The sequence below is a fragment of the Fringilla coelebs genome (genome assembly GCF_963513975.1).
Source record: "Fringilla coelebs genome assembly, chromosome: 28".
NCBI lineage: Eukaryota > Metazoa > Chordata > Aves > Passeriformes > Fringillidae > Fringilla > Fringilla coelebs.
Genome location: NC_140054.1, coordinates 6,731,818 through 6,751,128, shown reverse-complemented (window position 1 = coordinate 6,751,128; position 19,311 = coordinate 6,731,818). Strand labels below are relative to the sequence as shown.

General features: G+C 49.1%; 1 protein-coding gene across 6 annotated transcripts in view; it reads left to right on the top strand.

Moving 5' to 3' along the window:
* Positions 1–243: 243 nt before the first annotated feature.
* Positions 244–19,311, top strand: part of WASF2 (WASP family member 2) — a 31,985-nt gene continuing 12,917 nt past the window's right edge. For 2 of the 6 annotated variants that reach the window (XM_084222850.1, XM_084222845.1), the window contains exons 1-2: positions 244–327; positions 16,916–17,069. In XM_084222850.1, coding sequence (XP_084078976.1) covers positions 16,940–17,069 — 130 coding nt within the window. In that variant the 5' untranslated portion in view covers positions 244–327; positions 16,916–16,939. Of the gene's footprint in view, positions 328–16,531; positions 16,578–16,649; positions 17,070–19,311 lie in introns of those variants that run through there. The other 4 variants (XM_084222849.1, XM_084222848.1, XM_084222847.1 and 1 more) reach the window with 4 other exon arrangements.

Sequence of the window (19,311 nt, the reverse complement as noted above, 5' to 3'; positions counted from 1 at the left end):
ACCGCCCAGGGTTCCCCCGTCTACATCCCCTTATAGTACATTTCTTCTTATTTACTCTTTTTGCGCGACCGCTTGGGTGCGGTCCTTCCGCTGCGCCAGATCCGTACGAAAGTGGCGTAGGACGGCTTTGATGGACAGTGAGCCGCAGCCAATGGCGCGGCAGCATCTGTCGGCGGGCAGCCAATGGCGCGGCGGCATGGCGGCCGGGGGAGGCGGGGCGAGGGCCCGGCAGGGCAGGGAGGGGGAGCCGTGGAATGGCGGACGGGCGGGCCGGCCCGCCCTGGTGGTAGTGAGACCGGGGGCGCGGAGGGGACAGCCGCGGACAGGGTGAGTGCCACAGGGGTGAGCGGGCCTCCCCAGCCCCCCCGGGCCGTCTCTTCCCGGGAGAGAGAGGCAGAGGCGCTGGAGTGGGCCGCAAGGCCCTTGCCAAATAGTGGATAATTTGGTTAAAGCGGGTGGTGTTTCCTGCCACATAGTGAGCCGCCGCTGCCCGGTCCCGGGCGGGGGTTTCGGGGGCTCCGTCCCGGGCGGGGGCTCCGTCCCCGGCCTGGCACTGCCGCAGCCCCTCCTGGGGGCCGCGGCTCGGTGCGGGGTGTGCAGCCGGGCCGGGCTGGCCTGGGGGAATCGGGCGTAGGGGCGGGCTGCCCGCGGAGCTCCGAGCCCCGTGCTGGGTGAAGGAGATGCCGCCTGCGGGGCTCTCCCGAGGCCCGGCCGGTGTCCGCTGCCCTGGGCTTGTCCCGCAGGTCTGGCCTAGCGGGGAACGCTGGGGCAGGGTCCCTTCCAGGGGGAGCATCGGGAGGAGCAGAGGGGTCCCTCCCTTTGCAGACATTTGCTGGCTGAGTGTGACATTGGGACTTGTGAAAAGCTGTCTGTGCCCGTGTCCAGAGCCTGTCTGGTGGGAGCTGGGTGCCCTCATTGAGGGGAGCCTCTCTGTCCTGCCTGTGTTCCAGCCCCGCTCCTGGGTGCACCCCTCCATCTGTCTGGGGACGCTTTTAGGTATGTGTGTTACCCCTTGTCTGTGAACCATCCACAGCATATGAAATCTACAGCTACTTGATGTGACCCCCTGTGGGTGCTGTAATGTGCTTAGGGAAATAGTTGGGGCTTTTCGTCCCCTGAAAAAAGGCTTGGGGTATGGTTGGATAGTTTGGGTTAGTGCACTGACCTCCTGGTGGCCTCAGACCGTATTTCTTCTAGAGAAGAAATAAGTTACTAGGGAATGTCCTTGTGGTTGTACCTCACCAGCATTTAGGTTACCGTTGGGGTTACTTTGGGATACGGGTAGTCTGGAGAAAGGTGAGGGTTGCAGCTTCTCCCTGTTAGCTGTCACTTGACTTCAAGGACCTTCCTGTGGTAGGATTTTTTATTTCCCTGTCAGAGTTTCACATTTGGCCTTGCAGTTTTGCTTTCTTTAGAAGCAACAACAGAATTGGGCACCTCTCCATAGGTCAGAGCACTGGTGGGGCTGAGGGATGTGCTGATGCTGGGAGTTCAGCACTAGGAAGCACGGAAAGTCTTAAATCTTTCAGCACTGCAGATGTTTGTGGACATGAAATTCTATTAATAATGATTAAAAAAAACTTCTGTTAAATACATCAGCTGCAGGCAGAGTCATAATTGATGGAGCCCTCTGTAACCCTCACACTTTTGTGTCCTTCCTGAAGAGTCGTGAGAGGGAGAAGTTGAAATTAAAAGATGTTGGAAGCCAGCTGAGGGGTACGGATGTGCTTCCCTGAGACAAAACTGGTGCAGTAATGTTGCTTTTATAGAATCATGGAAGGGTTTGGATTGGAAGGGACCTTAAAGACTCTGATTCCACCCCTGCCATGGGCAGGGACCCTTCCACAGGCCTGGGAAGTCCCTCTTTATGGGAAGTACCGAGTCTTGCACACTCAGTCACATGAGGAAGGGCAGGAGTTGTGTTTTCCACCCATTTTCTGCATCTGCAGAATCAGTGGCTGCTAAACAGGAATTTATGCTGCAGGAATTCGGAACGCTGCGTTGCGACACTTTTCGTTCTGATTTGTCCCTTCCTGACCTTGAGTGGGTTTTGCCATAGAAACCAGCTCGTGGTTGAATCCCAGACTGAGTTAAAAACAAACCAGAGCCACAATCTCCCCACGAGAGCACAGCCAGTGTGTCCAAGAGTGACTTTGAATGCCCCTGGTGTCCAGAGCCAAGCAGGAGCGTTATCCCAGCACTGGGGCAGAGCTCTGGGCACTTCGGGGGGTTTATTTCTTTTTAAGGAACGTGCTTCAAAACGTGAAGTTTGAGTGACAGAGCGTGACCTGAGCTTGCAAGAGCTGCCTGACACTGATCTTGGCTCAGGCTGCAGCTGTCACTGTTATTATCCCTGGGTGTGTTGGTGATGGTGGGACCAGAGTTTCTGGGATTTACCTTCCCAAGCCTTGATTTCTGCACCATTTAAAGCCTGGAGGAGTGGGTACAGCCGCTCCCTTGTAGCCCACCTGACATGAGGTGAAGCCTTGCTGTGCCTTCTAAGTGAGACTCGTAAGAGGATAAACTTCTCGGGATGAACTCAGTGTAAACTTTTCCCTAAAGTATCTATTTTCCACTGGTTTTAAAAAGAACTGTGATATTTTTTTTGTCTTGTCTGGTAATGAGATCAAAAAGTAAATGTCCCAGATTCCATTAATTTAAAGAAATAAAACCTTTCTGATGGCTCGTGCCAGTATAAAATTGGTTTCCCTATGACTAATGTGACACACCACACAGAAATGGTATATTTTTGTGAGTTACAACTCAGAAGGTATTTGCAGACAGTGATTCATGACAAGGAATACAACCCTTCTGATCAGTCCCCACCCAGTTTCTCAGCGTGCTTTGAATATATCTCATTCTTCAGGGCTGGTCTAGGAAAAGTTGATTTCATTCACCAATGTTAGATAATCACGGTGTGTGGGTGGAGGGGTTAAAACTTCAGTGATTGCCTTATGTGCATAAAGTTACAGCAACAAATCCCTTTCCTGGGTTTATTTTTTTATATTTTTGTGATGATAGAAGAACAAAGGTTGGTAGGATTATTGTTTTTCAAAAATTCAGGTTTTCTTTGACAGATTGCAATAAAGAAGATTTCAGCAAGTGTTAAGATTTGGCTTTAATCCTTCTAGATATTTTCTCTCAGTGGGTTTTCTGGACTCAAAATGTTTAATAACTTTAGATGCAAGGTTTTGGGTTTGCCTCTGTTTGGTTTGATGATAATACTGAGCCCTTGGTCATTCAGCTGAGCAAAATACGTTGCTCATGAGTCAGTCACAAACCAGGAAAGGGATTGAATAGCGATTGTGTTTGCATGTGCTGTGGATAAAGTTCCTGCTGTCCTCATGCAGAATGGGACACCAGGAAAAAACACTGCCAAGAGCTCCTTCTGAGGGTTCCAACAGCCACAACCGGCCCTGTCCGGTGGCTCAGCTCTGCCCTCGCTCCTTTGTGCCGTTTCTACAACAAATGCACAGGAAACAACCCAAAAGTGACACACTGTGAAAACCCAGGAAGGCAAAATGCAGCTATTTTCCCAGCCTGTCTTCTGGTGTGTTACTGTTTTCAACAGCACTCTGGCTGAAATGGGATCTGTAGTAAGAAATTTGTGTATTTGAGTGTTTATTCTCACTGTGCAAGGATAAATATTTGTGAGATCAGGGCCTTAGTTACCGCAGATTAACATTTATTTAAATACTTTAGGTATTTATAAACACGGGATTAAAAAAGGCATGTAGCAATGGCTTCTGGGTAATAAGCAAATGACTGCTCAGAACAGAACCACCCTGGTGACATTTACTTCCTTTTGTATTTTTGCAACTCTGTGTAATAAAAAGACATGTTGGTTCTTTTTTGAGGATGGGAGGCAGATCAGGCTTCACTGTGGAGGGAGTGCTTGGTAGAAGGTGATCAGATTCAGGCCTAGTTCTCATTTATATGACATTTCTTTTTCCATCTGAAGGTTTGCAGGATATTTTTTTCCCTGCCTGGGAGGCAGTAGGAGGGGAGGTCCCTTCCCAGAAGAACTTAAATGTGAACTTCCACATTATTTTCTTGAGCAAGCAGCGTGAGCTGTTAATCACATTCTCCATCCCAGCTCTTTCCCCACAGCAATGGGCCTGGGAAATAGTTCATCTAGATCCTACCCTAATTCCTGAAATTGCAGGAAAGCTCTCTGGTGTTAAGTTGCTGCTGGAGAAATGCTGGAGCTCAGATATCTCAAGTATGCTTCTGCCAGGGGCTTGATGAAGGAATTCAAAGCACCAGGAAGCTCGATGGATCTCTTACAGATGGGTCAGTGGTGACCTGCTCTGTTCCCTCAGTGCCTTCTCTGTCAGCCCCTCGTCCCCTGCAGTACCCCAGACTCTTTTTGGGGAGAAGTGGTGCTTTAAGGGACGCTGTGATGCTGAGAGAGGAAGGCAGGAGATGCCTGTGAGGCAGCAGCAGTTGGCATTGGTTCTTGAGGGCTGGAAATTCTGCCTGGGAGGCTGTTGCTGTGTCACTGCTTCAGGTGAGCTGTTCCCAGGTCACTGGTGACTTGTTTGTGAGGTTTGGGTTCTCCTGCATTGCTGTTGGAAGCAGTGCACAGTCCAGAATGGCTCAGACACAGAGCCAGCCGCTAAACATGGTTTGTTCTCACTGCTGCTGTAAATCAAACCTAAACCACGAGTTATTCCTTGGCTTCATACTGAAACTGCTCCCTAAGAACTGAGCGCTTCTCTTTTGTTTGATCATAGAACCCAGAACAATCTGGGTTGGAAGGGACCTTAAAGCTCATCTCATTCCTGTGCCATGGGCAGGGACAGCTTCCACAGGCCAGGTTGCTCCAACCTGGCCTTGAAGATGCAGCCTGCAAACCCTCTACACAGAAGGGACTTGTTTTATGTGAATGGTGACAAATTTATTTGACCAGCCCCTTTGTGAAGCAAAGCCACACATAGATTTGAGATTGAAATCCCCTAATTGTGAAGTGGAGGGCATAAAAGGAACTGTCCTAACATAATAAATATGGGATTTGCTGCCCCATGATCTCATGGATACATCAGTTAAGGAACTGATCAGACAGTTTAGGGAAGTGAAATCCGTGAAGGACAGTTAAATGACAGTGTTTGTTTCCACATGGTTTTAAGGTTCAGTGGGGTGCTGCAGCTTGGAAAAGCAGGGAGAACTCTAACTCTGTGCTGGCCTTGTCCCCATGCTCTTTTCTTGCTGCATCTGCTGCCTGGCCATGATGGAGAGAGTACATGGGGTATCTGGAGGCTGGATGATCCAGCGTGGCTGTTCCAAAGTCCTGTGACTTGTCTTCGTTATTCACTGGTGTTCCCAGTGATGTTCCAGAGCAACCTGCCTCTTCCAAGCCTCCATTCCTCCCCGCTCATCAAACTGGGCTAATGACTCTGACCTTTTGTTTGTAAAGCAAAAGGAAAAGGATCAACAAAATACTGGAGCTTATTTACTATCATTACTGAAATGATGAGCAATGCCACTTTGCAGCACTTCAAAGAGGCTGTGCTCGTAAGATGCTGGAAATCCCTTGAGAGAGAAAATGTTTCAGATGGAGAAAGAGGAGCGGGAGTATTCCTCACATTTTCATTTCCTAAGTGCGCTCCCCTGCAAGGAATGGAGGCACTGTCCCCCTCCAACCCTCTCCCCTCTCAGCTGGGCACTTTAAATCGTGTTGACAAAATTTGCTGCTTTTGGTAAACTCCAAACTTGCTGGTGTCACTGCTCCAAGTTCTGCATAAATTGTTCCCATGCTGTGGAGTTGTGCAAAGTCCTCTTGTTGACCTATTGTATTACCACTAATAAGATTGAATGTGGTTTTAATTTCTCATTTCCTCTTTCTCTGGATGCCCTTTTCCTACTACTTAGAGTCTTACTTCAGGTCTCTCTATAGCAAAAGTCTCTTTCTGTCGCTCAAAGAATGAACGATGCTTTGCTTTCAGAGCGCTCCGCACTGGAGGGCTTTAAGTGGCATTCAGAGGAGGCTATCAGCCACAATATCTGATGTATTGGTGTGGCTGCAGTTCATGCATGGAGTGCAAAAAATGGGATTTAATTGGGAGGGAGGGGGAATAGCGGCCTTGGCTGAATGGATGGGTGAAAGTTCCCCGACCACCCCTTAGCCCAGCAAATGGTTGAGTGCTTGCCAGAGCGGAAGCGAGTTCCCTTTCAGGCACCCTGCCTTTGTCACCATAAGAAAAAGCACACACGCACTCGTATGGGTTTGGCCTTGCAGCTGCAAAAAAACCCAACCAGGCGAGAGAGAACCATGCACACACCCAGATCCTGTTCTTTCAATACCAGCAGCTGCGGAGCCGGTGCTTTGCTGGAGGAAAGCACAGAGCTATAAACACAGCTTGTGGAAAACCTTTACCTTCTGTCTAGGGCAGCATGAAATCACTGGCCGCTTCCCTTCTGCAAGCTAAATTAAAAACGGCTGTAATTAACTTATACAAAATAGCCTTTTGGTTGCTATTGAGAATTCAATATTGTATCAAGGAGGTTACATCTAGGGGCTGGCTTCACATGAGAGGTTTCCATAAAGCAGCTTATTATAGACCTTGTGGTAAGCTTGGCTAGAAAGGCCTGCATCCTTAGCATCCCTGATACAGTCTAATCTCTCTTTTCCCAAAAAGATCACTTCAATAAAGTGATGATTCCCCTGTACTCCAGTATCTGGTGTATTGCATCCAGCTCTGGGCCCCCCACACAAGAAGGATGTGGAGCTTCCAGAGAGAGTCCAGAGGAGGCCATGGAGATGCTCTGGAGCCAGGCTGAAAGAGCTGGGGGTGCTCACCTGGAGAAGAGAATGCTCCCAGGGAGACCTTAGAGCCAGCCCCTTCCAGTGCCTAAAGGGACTCCAGGAGAGCTGGAGAGGGACTGGGGACAAGGGCCAGGAGGATGGTACAAGGGGGAATGACTTCAAACTGAAAGAGCAGGTTTAGGTTAGATTTTGGTAAGAAATCCTACCCTGTGAGGGTGGTGATGCTTGGCACAGGCTGCCCAGAGCAAGCCCCCATGTGTGGAAGTGCTCAAGGGCAGGCTGGACAGGGCTTGGAGCAGCCTGGTCTAGTGGAAGGTGTCCTTGCAGGGGGTGGAACGAGATGAGCTTTAAGACCCTTTCCAACCCAAACCATTCTGTGATTTTATGGTTTCAAACACCCTTGAATAGGTTTGGATGGTCCAGAGCCTGGAGTTTGCACTGGAGATTACGTAAGGTGAGATCACTGCTGGGCTCAGAACATGCAAAATGGAAACAACTACAGTTTAAACTGAATATTTTTCTGCCTGTCCCAAGGAGATTTCACAGGCATCTGTCACCACAGCCAAGCTGAAACCTGACCCCTCTCTGTCAGACCAGGGGGGCTGATCGAAACAGTGGGGCCTTGCTGGAGTCTGCTGGAAGGTTGTTCAGTCCCGCTGGCTGCAGGGATGGAGAAAGTGAGTCCAGGGATTGTCATGCTGTTGAGCAAAACCAGAGGACTGCTCCTCGCAGCTTCCTGCAGCTCTGCTTGCAAATCCCAAACGGCAGCCTGGGATCCTGGGCCGTGCCTGTGCCTCGCACAGATGGCTTGTGCACACACAAGCACTGCATTCAGCATTTCTGTGGGATCACCTCACTGGACACTGCCCTGGAAGAGCAGGGTAATCCCAGATGTGGAGCAGGCCTTTTCTCCCCCAGCCCTGATTCCTCTCCCCACCCTTGAACAGGATAAGCCTTAGATGTGGGGAAAAACTGCCTGGAAAATCCCAGGTACGCGATGGCTTTTGGGGCTGGTGAGGTGGGATCTTGCCTGTTCTGCCATGTTCACAGTAGTGCCCATCTTGCTGGGCTCCTAAGATCCCCAAAGCGCGTTCAGGCTCTTCACCTGGCATTGTGTTTATATATTTATTTTTCCCTCCACAATGGAAAGCCTGTGTATTATTTTGACTTTATTAAGATGCTGTTTATAAACCATTTTGACTCAGATGCTCAAGGCTGTTCTCTTGTTGTTTTGTGACCAAAATCCCAGCAGATACAACCCTTCTGGAAAATATGAGGGAGTCAATGTCCTTTTTTCTTTCTCTCCCCTCATGTCAAAGGTTGACTTAAAATATTAATGCTGCAAAGATTCATTTAAGATATTAAAACTGTTCAGGCAAGAATACATGTACATATTGTAATTACTTCCTTTTTCTTACAATTAAAGTAATTGGATTATATTTAATGAGCTATTTACATTTAATAATTAAGAAAAGACTTATCTTTCCAGTATTCCCCAAGTGCAGCAGAAGGGTGGGGGCACTCAGAGCTGTGATATAATTATCTAGGCGTGAGTTGAAACTGAAAGAGCAGTTGAGCTCTATAGAAAACACTTGGAACTGGTTTGTTCCTACTCTTTCATTAATCAAAATAGTTTAGTGTGTGGCAAAGAAGGGAAGGCTGAGCTTAGCTGCAAATGAGACAGAGTTTATCTGCTGAAAAGGAAGGTTAAAATATGCTCGAACTTAACGAATAAGTCATTTAGGGGGAGAAAAGCACACCCTCTCTTTCCATATTAATTACCGAGCGCTGCCCAGGAATGAGAATGCGCGGCTGTATTGTGAGCTGGGCTTTGTTAGTGCGGCAGACACAAGCCTTTCCTGTGCCTGGGGAGGCTGCTGGGAAGGGAGAGAGCAGAGCTGTGCTCATTAGCGCAGTTCAGGCCGGGATGCGGGAGGCAGGCAGCAGCCCTGTGGTTCTGGCAGCGGGGCTGGGGCTCTGCGCAGGCATCCCTGCAGCCAGGGGCTCCTGCTGGACCTCCACGGCCAGCTCTGGCCAGGGGCACTGCTTGCCTTCCCACCTGCATGGTGTCTCTTCTTCCAGACCCTTTGAAGTGAGTTCAGCACTGTTACTGACGGCGAGGCTTGGAAAATTCTGCCCCTCTGTTGCACCCTGGTGACCTCCAGTGCTGCCTCCAGCTCTGGGGCGCTCAGCACAGGAAGGACATGGACCCGTTGGAGCGAGTCCAGAGATACTCCGGGGGCTGGAGCCCCTCTGCCCTGGGGACAGGCTGGGACAGCTGGGAATCTCCAGCCTGGAGAAGGCCCCAGGGAGACCTTAAAGCCCATTCCAGTGTCTAAAGGGGCTCCAAGAGAGCTGAAGGGGGACTTTGGGCAAGGGGGAATGGCTTCCCACTGCCAGAGGGCAGGGTTAGGTGGGAAATTGAGAAGGAATCCTTCCCTGTCAGGGTGGGCAGGCTTTGGCACAGGGTGCCCAGAGAAGCTGTGGCTGCCCCTGGATCCCTGGCAGTGTCCAAAGCCAGGCTGGACACTGGGGCTGGGAGCACCCTGGGACAGTGGGAGGTGCCCCTGCCCATAGCAGGGGATGGAACAAGGTGAGCTTAAAGGCCCTTTCCAACCCGTACCATTCTAGGATTGTGGGATTCTAGGACTGAAACCTGCCCAGGCCTCTCCCTGCATACTCCTGAAATGTTTTAGAGCCTATTGTGTGCTTTCAATACCCAAGTACACCAAAGCTACCTGTTGATTGACACTTGTGATGCCGCTCTGTGTTGTCACTGACCTTGTATCCTTGCCCAAATTATTCACAGGTTTAGTAGAGAGCATTCTGCTCCCTTTGCTGCTCCTGTTTCCTAGGAAGCAACAAAGCCAGAGCTCTTGTGGCGCTGAAGGAGTCCTGCCTCTCTCTCCTGATGTATACCCTCACAGCAAAGACCTTGAAACCTTTCTGTTCTGGAGCTTTAATTCCTGTTTAATCAATAGTTCTATATTCTGAGAATCAAATCCCTGTGACAGCTCTCTTTAATTGAGCTAAACTGCCTTTCTCTTGTCACGTCTCTTCTAGAGTTTTATTTAAATGCATTTGTTCTGCCTGTATCCTAGTCAGGTATTGATAGGAACACCAGGTGACCCTCTTTGTTTAACTTGTTTTTCAGCTAAATGAATGGAAACATTAATTAGTGCAATGGTTTGTTTCTTAGGAATTAAAAAAATAAAAGTCCAGGTCAAACTGCTGGCTCTGTTAGCACTCCAGCAGAAGCCAGGAGGATCTCTATGTTCCCCATTAGTGACACCCCCATCCTTCCACCCCCAGACAGATTTCTGACAACAGCTCTGAGCGAGTCCCTCTCCAGGAGAGCAGCCTGGTATTTATTCCAGCAAGATCATCTTCAGCAAAGCTGATAACAAAAAGTTTAAAAGGAAGAGCCAAATTTTCAGTCACACCTGTGCAATCCCCTTGAGGGCAGTAAATGATGATGATAATGCATGAGCCAGACAAAAAAACCCGCAGAAAATGGCTTTCTGAGCCTCTTTTGCATTTTTCAGAGCCAGCAGACTGGAGGGGGGGGGGAGGAAGGCAGGGGAGGAAAAAAAAAGGTTTATTTTTACTCTGGGATTGGAGCGGGCTGGATGTTCGTTGTGTCAAGGACTGCACGCTGTACAATCCTGGCTATGCTGCGGGATCAGGGCTGATGTTCCCGCTGTGGGAGCGTGGCTGTGGAAAAGGGCAGCACTGCTTCTGCCCCACGTTATTGCCCAAACATCTCTTTCATAACACCAGCAGCTCGGGCCTGCAGAGTTCCCCACTTGGTGATTGAAGTGCGTTATTAGTACACAGAGGGCTCGTGGATGTGGATTTTTGTGATCAGCTAACTGTGTTATCCCAAAGGTCCTGGATTTTCAATAGATACTGCTTCAGGAGAGCTTTTGTGTGAGGGTGGGTGAAAACACAGCGTGTGCTTCCCATCCCACCGGCTGCTGAGAGATGGTGGGCAATGTTTTCTGCTGCGCCCAGGGGGGTTTTACCCGTCCTTCTCCCCCGTGGTTTTTTGGGAGAATAGACCACTGTGAAAGGAAGCAGCCCTGCAGCTGCCCTTCACTGCTGACTCCTGCTCAGCTGCTGGCAGGCTGGGCTGGTAATGACAGATGAGCCTGTGATGCATTTTTGGGAATGAATACTTGTTACAGCTGGCGGGATGGAGTAGTTTGTGGCATCACATGGCAGTTTGCTCTATAATTTCGCTCCCTATTGCTCGGATGCAGCACTGATTGCTGGGTCTCTCTCGGAGCGTGGAACTGGAGCATTTCTGATTGCCGCATCCCACTTCTCTGTGGCTGCATTGTGAGCTTGGATATAGCCCTGAGCACTCAGCAGAGCCTTCTGCTGATTTTTTTTCCCCCCTCAGTTCTCCCTGTGTGTGTGTGTGTGGCTGCTGCTTCCCTTTCTGCAAGTCTTTTGGGGTTACATAAAAGCCGGTCTCTTTCTGGCCATTACAGCTACATGGGGGAGTAGTTACTGCTGAGAGAAGCTTGAAATTTGAAGCAGAGTTGTCACAGACATTAGAAAGAACAGTCGGTCTGCGTTGGCAAGCTACTGAGTTAAGTCTTATTTCATACTGATGGGAATTTCAGATCTGATTATCTCCTTTCCCCCTCATTCCCAGACCTGCTGGTGTGCCCAGTCCCCCGATGGGCACTCCTGGAGGCGGCTCTCCAAAGCGCTCAGCTGAAGGCTTGGTCTCCTTGACTGTGCTGCCTGTTTGTGTCCAGGCAGAGGATTCTGTAAGCCCTGCCGAGGGCAGGGTGTTTGGTCACCCTGACGTACTTGGAAATCAAGCCTAAATTCCCTTCCCCAAAAAAAGTGCTCTGCCCTCCTTAGGTGCTTTGTGCTACACCAGACACTATGACAGATGATCTCACTGCTGGGGTCCAGATTTATTTGCAGATGGTCCCTGATCTAAGAGGTTGTGTGTCACATTGAGCGGGGAATTACCCAGGTGACTCCCAGTAACGCTATGCTAACTGGTCAAATACCAGTGAGGAGAACCTTGCCAGATCTCTCCCTCCGCCTCACCTGTTATTTACAGCTCTTTGTGTGCATTGCATCCGCAGGGCTCGCCTTGGAGTCCTGCCTGCCTTCTTCTCTGCACCACCACAGTGACTGTGCTATCTGCCTGCTCTACAAAAAAAACCCCAAAAAACAGGTCTGGTTCCTCTCTTGCTGTGCAGTGCTGTTTTCTGCTCTGCTCCAAAACACTTTTTAAGGAGTGTTTGCTCCGGGTTGCTGTTTTCAGTTGACAGAACTCTCCCTGGAAAGCAAATACTCAATGCTAAAACATCCCTGTATTGCTTCTCAATAGTTGTAATCAAAGTCTGTCTCCTTTATTGTTCCTAGCAATTGTTCAATTTTACTGTGCTAGCCCTATTTATTAAAAATAGTCAATAAGACACAGCTTTGTGCGAGGGGTTTATGGACTGGCAGTTCTTGTTTGAAACAAACCAATTGTACTTGATTCTAATCCAGAACTGGGATTCCTGAGTGATCTGCTGCAGCAGAGCTCACAGGGAGAGCAGTCGATGGCTTGCTGATAAGAAATCTTGGAGCAGCACGCTTATCTTGGATTTACCTCAGCTTTGCTTAAAGTGCTGGATTCTGAAAGGCAAGAATTGCAAGTCACACGTTTTCCCCCCTTTTCGAGCCTGTGTTGGGCCACGCTTGCTCCCCAGCGCCCAAGAGTATTTACAGAACTAATTGCCAAAGTCAGAATCCTCTTAAAAGCTGGTGAGCAGGACGTTCAAGGTGAGAGCTTATTGTGGCAGGAGCAGGGTGTCAGATCAGCAGCCACGGGAAGAAGCTCTGCTCAAGGATCCCGTTTTCTTGGAAAAGCATGAGGCGTCCAAGACCACAATGTGTGCAGTGAGAAAGGACAGGAGTTGTTGGGAAGGATGATGGGGAGCAAAAACCCAGTGAATCCTGGAAACAAGGGGCCAGTTGAGGCTGGAAGATCAGTAGGAATGTAGGAGCAGGGAATTCAGCTTCCAGGGCTTTTTCGTGCTCAGCAAACTTTTTTCTGGGCTGGAGCAGGCCAGGGCTCGGCAGAGCCTGCACAAGCATTTTGGGAGAGGGGAAATTATGAGGCATCCTGGCAATGCCCAGCTGTAGGTGGGGCAGCAAGGGGAAAGGAGCTGCGGGGCAAAGCTGGGCCTTTCAGATGGTTTGGCTTTTAGTCACTGCCCTCACAACATCATCAAGGCTCTTGGAGCCTTCTGTGATTCAAGTCATGACTTGGAGGCTTCAGAGGAAGTGTTTGGGAGCAGGTAGGAAGGGTCTGGTTCAAGTGAGAGAGGAAAATAATTTGTTTCCTTGTTTTTAAGAAGGTGTGAAGCACAGTGGTTGGGAGGATGAGTCTTCTGAATGTGCATTGATGTAGCAGGGTTTGTGGATTTTCCTTAGGACTCTTCCAGCCAGCAGAGATCATTGAACTTCTTTCTTCTCACTGTGTTTCAATTTGATGCCTTTCTTTGTTTTCCATATTCATTAGAAATCTGTTGCAGAGTTTTCTGTTTCTAGAGGCAGTTTCCTTTTACTTCTAACATAGTTGATCTCCTCTCCTGTTACACTGGGATCAGGGCAGCTCCTCTGCGCCCGTGTCATTCTTGCAGCTTCTTTAAAAACAGTGTCTGCACCCCAAAACTCTACACTCCCGAAAGAAACCTAATCTCCAGCATTCATAAGCAAATAGAAATGCTTATCTTTGCCCCAAAGATAAGGATTTTTGGCCTGGCAATTCATTTAAGTTGCATCTGAATGGTAGGATTTAGTTATAATATATGGTCTGTGGTCATTGTGTGACAGTGACTAATGCTTGATGACCAGGCTGGCCAGCCAGGGTGGAATTCTGCTGTGCTGTCATGCCCTGAGCACGGAAAGTGAAGCGGTTCTGGATGGCCCGTGCTTGGCACTGCGCTGTCACTCGCCTCCTTAATGACTCTCTTAAAGAATAACAGCATGAGCCTCCCAGAAAGCTTTTTTAGCTCTGTCCATTCTTTTATTTACTGTGTCTCCTCCCTGCCCGCAGCTCATGCCTTGTGCTGCCTCCAGTGTTTTGCTTCCTCTTCCCCATTCCCCCTTTGCTCTCATACTTTGCCCCTTCTCCACACCTGGTTTTCTGCCCTACCCAACTCCTGCTTTTGAAATACACCACTTATTTTCCAATCCACACTATTAATCTTTGTCCCACCTACTCACGAGGCATGAAGGTTTTACAGGAGCCCATTAGCTGTTATCTCTATCCTACCCTCCAAACACTCTAGGAAAAAGCAAGGTCTTACAGTCTTCTTGTAGGGGCATCACCCGCTCTTTTTGCAGGTCCCAGATTTCCTTCGTAAAATCTTGAAGTTCCTCATCCATCTGCTTGGAAGAGAGGAATTTTTGCTTTAAAATGCCTCTTACCCAAAAGCTGCTGGGAGAGCAGGGTGGTTGTCCACAGCCTGTCCAGCCCTTCCTGCCTTGATCATCTCTGATGCTCCCCAGGGTTAATTTAATCCCTGAGTTTGCTGGATCCTGGCTGGGCTTGGGGGCAGCAGAGCTGTCCCCATGGCCTCGGGAAGCACTGCTGCTGTGATCATGAGGGCAAAACTCCTTCTGCAGTGGAGTGTGGCTGGGAGGGTGGGGGTGGCTGGCAGGATGAGCTGGGCTATAAAGGGAGCCTTTTTCTTAGCCATTATCTCTGCTGTCTTGCGCCAGTGCAAATCTGTGCTGTACATGTGCTCTACCTTAGTTTTTCTTTTAAGAAAAGCAGTTCTCACCACTACTCCTTGCTTTTACTTTCAAAACATGCTTTGAAAGGCAAACACTTTTGGGGTGTCTGTAAACAGGCAGCATATTTGGAGCCTTTTTTTGTTGGTATTCGAGGCAGTGCTCCCATTTTCTGCCCTGTCTTCCCCATCTTTGCAAAGATCAGTGTTACCTGCATTTATCCAACCATGCTACCAATCATCTTGGGGGATTTTTTTGTCTCCTTTTACACAGAATGCTCACATCTCATCCCCCACTTCCAGGCTTATTTTTCCTGTTGCTGTTTTCCTTCTGTCTGTCCTCCACCTTGGAAGGTTTCCAGCCAGGCTGTCCAGTCCAGCTCTGCAGATCCCACCGTATGTGCTCCCTGGCCAAGCCCTGGGGAAGCACAGGGGAGAAGCTGGATGCAGGCAGCCTGCAAATGCTGCCTTGTTTATGAGAGCTGCTTGTTGGTGCAGACTGCAGTCTGGGGGGAGCTGGGAAAGTTTGTCTGGCATGAAGCACTAAAGCTGACAAAAGATTGTAGAGCTTGGGCTGGAATCGATAAAACACAGGGTGTTGGGAAGGGAAGGTCAGAGCCCTTCCTTAGTTCACCCTGTTCTTTAAACATCCCAGCAATTACTGATGGCTGCAGTGGACACAGGGAAAAACAACACAGACTCGATCCTCAGAGGGTCTTGTTTTTATTTATTTGGATGCAGATCTGGCTCCCGTGTTCCGTAAGGCGTTTGGTTTTGGGGACCCTTTCTGTGCAGCCTGGTCTCATGGCAGGAGGTTGGAACAGGATGAGCTTTAAGGTCCCTTCCAACCCAAACCATCCTGGCATTCTGAGATGCTGTGAAATCCCTCGTGTAGAGGCGTTGCAAAATGGTAGCAACCTACATCTGCTTGTCTGGGAGATATCCCAGCGCCCGGTGCTGCGGCTCTTGAACTCCTCTGCCTTAATGGGTCAAATTTAGCAATTCAAAATCTGGCTTCTGAGGTAATTAGGAGGGATAATGCCCACTTCTTCCTCTTAACACCCTGATAGAAAAGCATCCAGGAAGGACTCCTGGACCTCAAAGATAAGCTGCCAGCTGCCACAGAGACTATCAAAGGGTGGCTCAAAGTCAAGAGCAAACAGCTGATTTTTTATGGTTCTTGGGTTTTTGCTGGTGGTGACAGGAAGCCATGTTCCCCAAGCTGTTAGCTTCCTGTTTTATTTTTACACCCAGCCCGAGCAGATCCGCATGCCTATCACATGGGAGCTGCCTGCTTCTCTTGGGTTGTTCCTCAGCTGACCTAGAAAAGTGATTCTTTCCCCTTCTAAATTAATCAAGAACTTGGGATGTATTTGCTTTCACTTAGTCCTAAAGATTTCAGGCATGTATGATGCTCCTTCTAGTGAGCTAGTCACACAGGTTTCCTTCTCCCTCCTGGAGCTGCATGACTGGGGGGGGAGCTGTTTGAGGCTTAAATGTTTGGGCCTGTTAGCAGAGGAGATTTTTGTTAGTTCAAGACACTGACCTGCACATAAAAACAAGTCCAAAGCATGACTTCCAGACACTTAGGGTTTCTCTAGGTTTTTTATTTTATTAGTTTTTTAAAGAACTGGAAGTTTGTCCTGCCTGTTGTACAATCAATCCTGACTTGCCTCTGAGCACACTCCAATCCTGCATCCTGATTAGAGCTCCCTCAACCTTAAACTCCTCTAGCATGAAAACAATGGTCCAGTGTAAACCTCATCCCCGGGGGATTTCCCAAGGGAAGAGGGGTGCAGCCTGCAGGATAAGGAACAGTCACCAGAAAGTTTCCTGGTCAGCTGCAAGCGCTTCCTGTTGTTCCAGGAGAGCCCCGCGTGCTGCTCCAGGAGGGAGGCACCACGTGTGCTTTGGCGTGCTGGGAGAAGCCTGTTTTGTCCTTTCTTTTTTTGTGCAATAACATCTCCTGTCTTCATCTCCACGGTTTAAGCAACTATTGATTGCAAGTTGGGAATGTTTCTGAAGAGGAGCTCGTGAGAGGCGTGCCTGGCGCTGTGCGAGCGCGGGAGGCAGGAGCCCTGTCCGGGCTCCGGCTGGGTGGGAAGGGAGCAGCGCTGCGGCAGCGCTGGCAGCGTGGGCGAAGATGGGGAGTGCTCCATCTCTGCCTCTCTACCTGGGCTGGTGGGGCTCTGCTGCCACTGCAAGTCAGAGAACAGGAGGATCTTTATTTCTGATGAACCAGTTTTCTCAGGGTGGGGAGCTGGGGGAAGAAGGCTTATAAGTAAAACCGTTTGAGAGCAGGAAAAACGAACACCATGGCTCTGGTGTGCCTGGAATTTGCGGTTGAGTAATCCTTTCCTGTTTCTTTTTTGGGTTGTTTTTCATCTTTCAGAACAGTGCCTGAAGCAGGTCCACCATGCCGTTAGTAACGAGGAACATTGAGCCAAGGCACCTGTGCCGTCAGACGTTGCCTAGCGTTCCGAGCGAGCTGGAATGCGTGACCAACATCACCCTGGCAAATGTCATTCGACAGCTGGGCAGCCTGAGTGAGTACCATGGCGAGCCTGCGCGTTGCCCTCAGGAGTCGCTACTGCTCTTTATTTAGCTCCCTTTCTACTCTCGTGTTCCTATTTCTCCCCCATCTGCCTTCCCTGGGTAATGCTAAAATGTTTTCCTAAAGAAATCTGATGCTAATTTCATATCCCTGGTCCCACTGCCTTCCTATCTAAGAGAAAATGGGGAGGGGGGTGTGTGTATGTGTGTGTGCATGTGAGAGGCTGCAGTGAAACTGCAGATGGAAGGATGGAGCACAACTCAGGCTTGTAAAATGGGAGGCTCTCGGAGCAGACAGGATCTTGTGTCAGAGAACGTGCCTGTAATTGCATGCGCTACTAAATGGAGCTTGACTCTGTTGAATCTACACCATGTCAGTACTCTTATTTTTAATGAAAGATAATTAAAGCCCCTATGCAGAAGCTCCAGTTTGCCCCTGCTGCTGTTTGTTGCGTTGTGAGACCCAAAGACCTTTGTCAGCCAAGTGGTGCCTCCACAGCGTCAGTGGTGTGGGGCTGCTCACTCAAATGGCAGCGTGAGCTGGAGCCATGCCTGGCTCAGCTCTCCAGTGGGCTGACCCGTAGCCTTGGAAAAGCTGGAGGGAAAACACAGGCCTACATGCTATAGGAGAAACGAAGAGTTAATTGTGGTCTCTCTGGGATGACTCCATAATGCTCTGGGTTCTGATTAACCACCTTTGTCCTTGAAGTGAGACTTTGATAATCAAATTAATCTATTGTTTAGCTTCTCTGGGGTGTTTGCAAGCCCTTCTGCTTGCTCTGCAAAGCAAGCCCTTGTCTTCCGCCATGTGGCAGGCAAAGTTTGGGTGCAGCCTCTTTCCAGCAGTGCAAACCGTGGCTGTCACTGAAATCTGGGCCCGTGTTTGCTGCCAGTCGGTGTCACATTCTGTTGGGTTGGAGAAATGTCACTGCACAGGCGAGACCAGGCTCTCTGCTCGCGTTCAACTGGCCCTCGTTGCTCATTTGTTAGGTTTGGTAGCCAAGATGGTTGTGGAGTGTGAGTGAAATCCATCTCGTGCATGTGAAATGGTGAGGAAGGAGGCAGTAAAGCTGTGCAAAGCCCAGCTGCAGGGAAGGCTCATCCCTGTTCAGAGACACTGTGGGTTAGTGTTACAGCCCTGGCCAGATCCCACAGGTTTAGACCTTCTTTGCACAGATATTCAAAGCTGCTCTCTTTCTGAGGAGCTGGGAGCCAAATCACAGCCTGGTTTCTTCTTTGGGAAGGTACCCTGGGAACCGGGATGGGGGGATGCGGGGAGAAGGTGTGAGCTGCTGGACCAGTCACCTGGGGGGGAAACTCCTGCTGACACTTGGTGTGAGAGGAGAGCAGGGCAGGCAGGAGGGAAATGCTGAGCACCATCCACTTCCCCTGGGTCAGCAGTATTTTAAATAAAACAATGTTTAGACTACGCTTGCACCCAAATGACCAAACTCCTGCCCCCCGCCCTTTCCTCTCTCCAAAAAACAAATTCTCTCTCTCCTTGTACCTTGACTATTACAGGAACGTAGAGCAGGTTCAGTAGGCTGTGACAGCCCTGTCAAGTGAATAATCAGCCATGCCTGGTGCACCACAGTCTCTTTACAAAGATGCAAACATAAATCTTGTCAAACTTTCATATTCCAGTGAGTTTACCCTTCGTTACTATCGCAGCTGGGAGCACTTTGTATAAGTCGACTGCGCGGTTTTGTGTGATTTTACAGAATCCACAAGCTAAAGATGGAAGGACCTATTAAATCATGCCGTCTGTCTTCCTGCCAGTGCATGACAAAGATAATTCTGATTGTAAACTGCACTTTTGCAGTCAAAGTAACTAAACTAAAAAATTAATCTCTGTCTTACCCCATCTAAAATTGTTTGTGAAGCTCAGGCGACGTGTGAGATGCTGGGTGATAACTCCAGGTGCACTTACACAGGCAAGTGAACACAGACCATCTCTTCTCTCTTCAGGGTCAAAATCAGTATAAAATATGCTGTTATATATTATTTTGTACTTGAAATATACTTTGCAAGCCAAAGACTTAATTTTCCACTAGTGCTTGTTGCAGTTCCTTGTGAAATTCAGAAATGTTTTTTACTTCTTGTGAAAGTAGAAATGAAATTACAGCTTTCCTTTTTTTGAGCTGCTGCTGGAAGGTTTTGCATTTTCCCACAGATAAATTTTTACTCTCTTTGGGTCAAAAAGGAGAGCTGGTCTGTGCTGGTCTGTGAAAATGG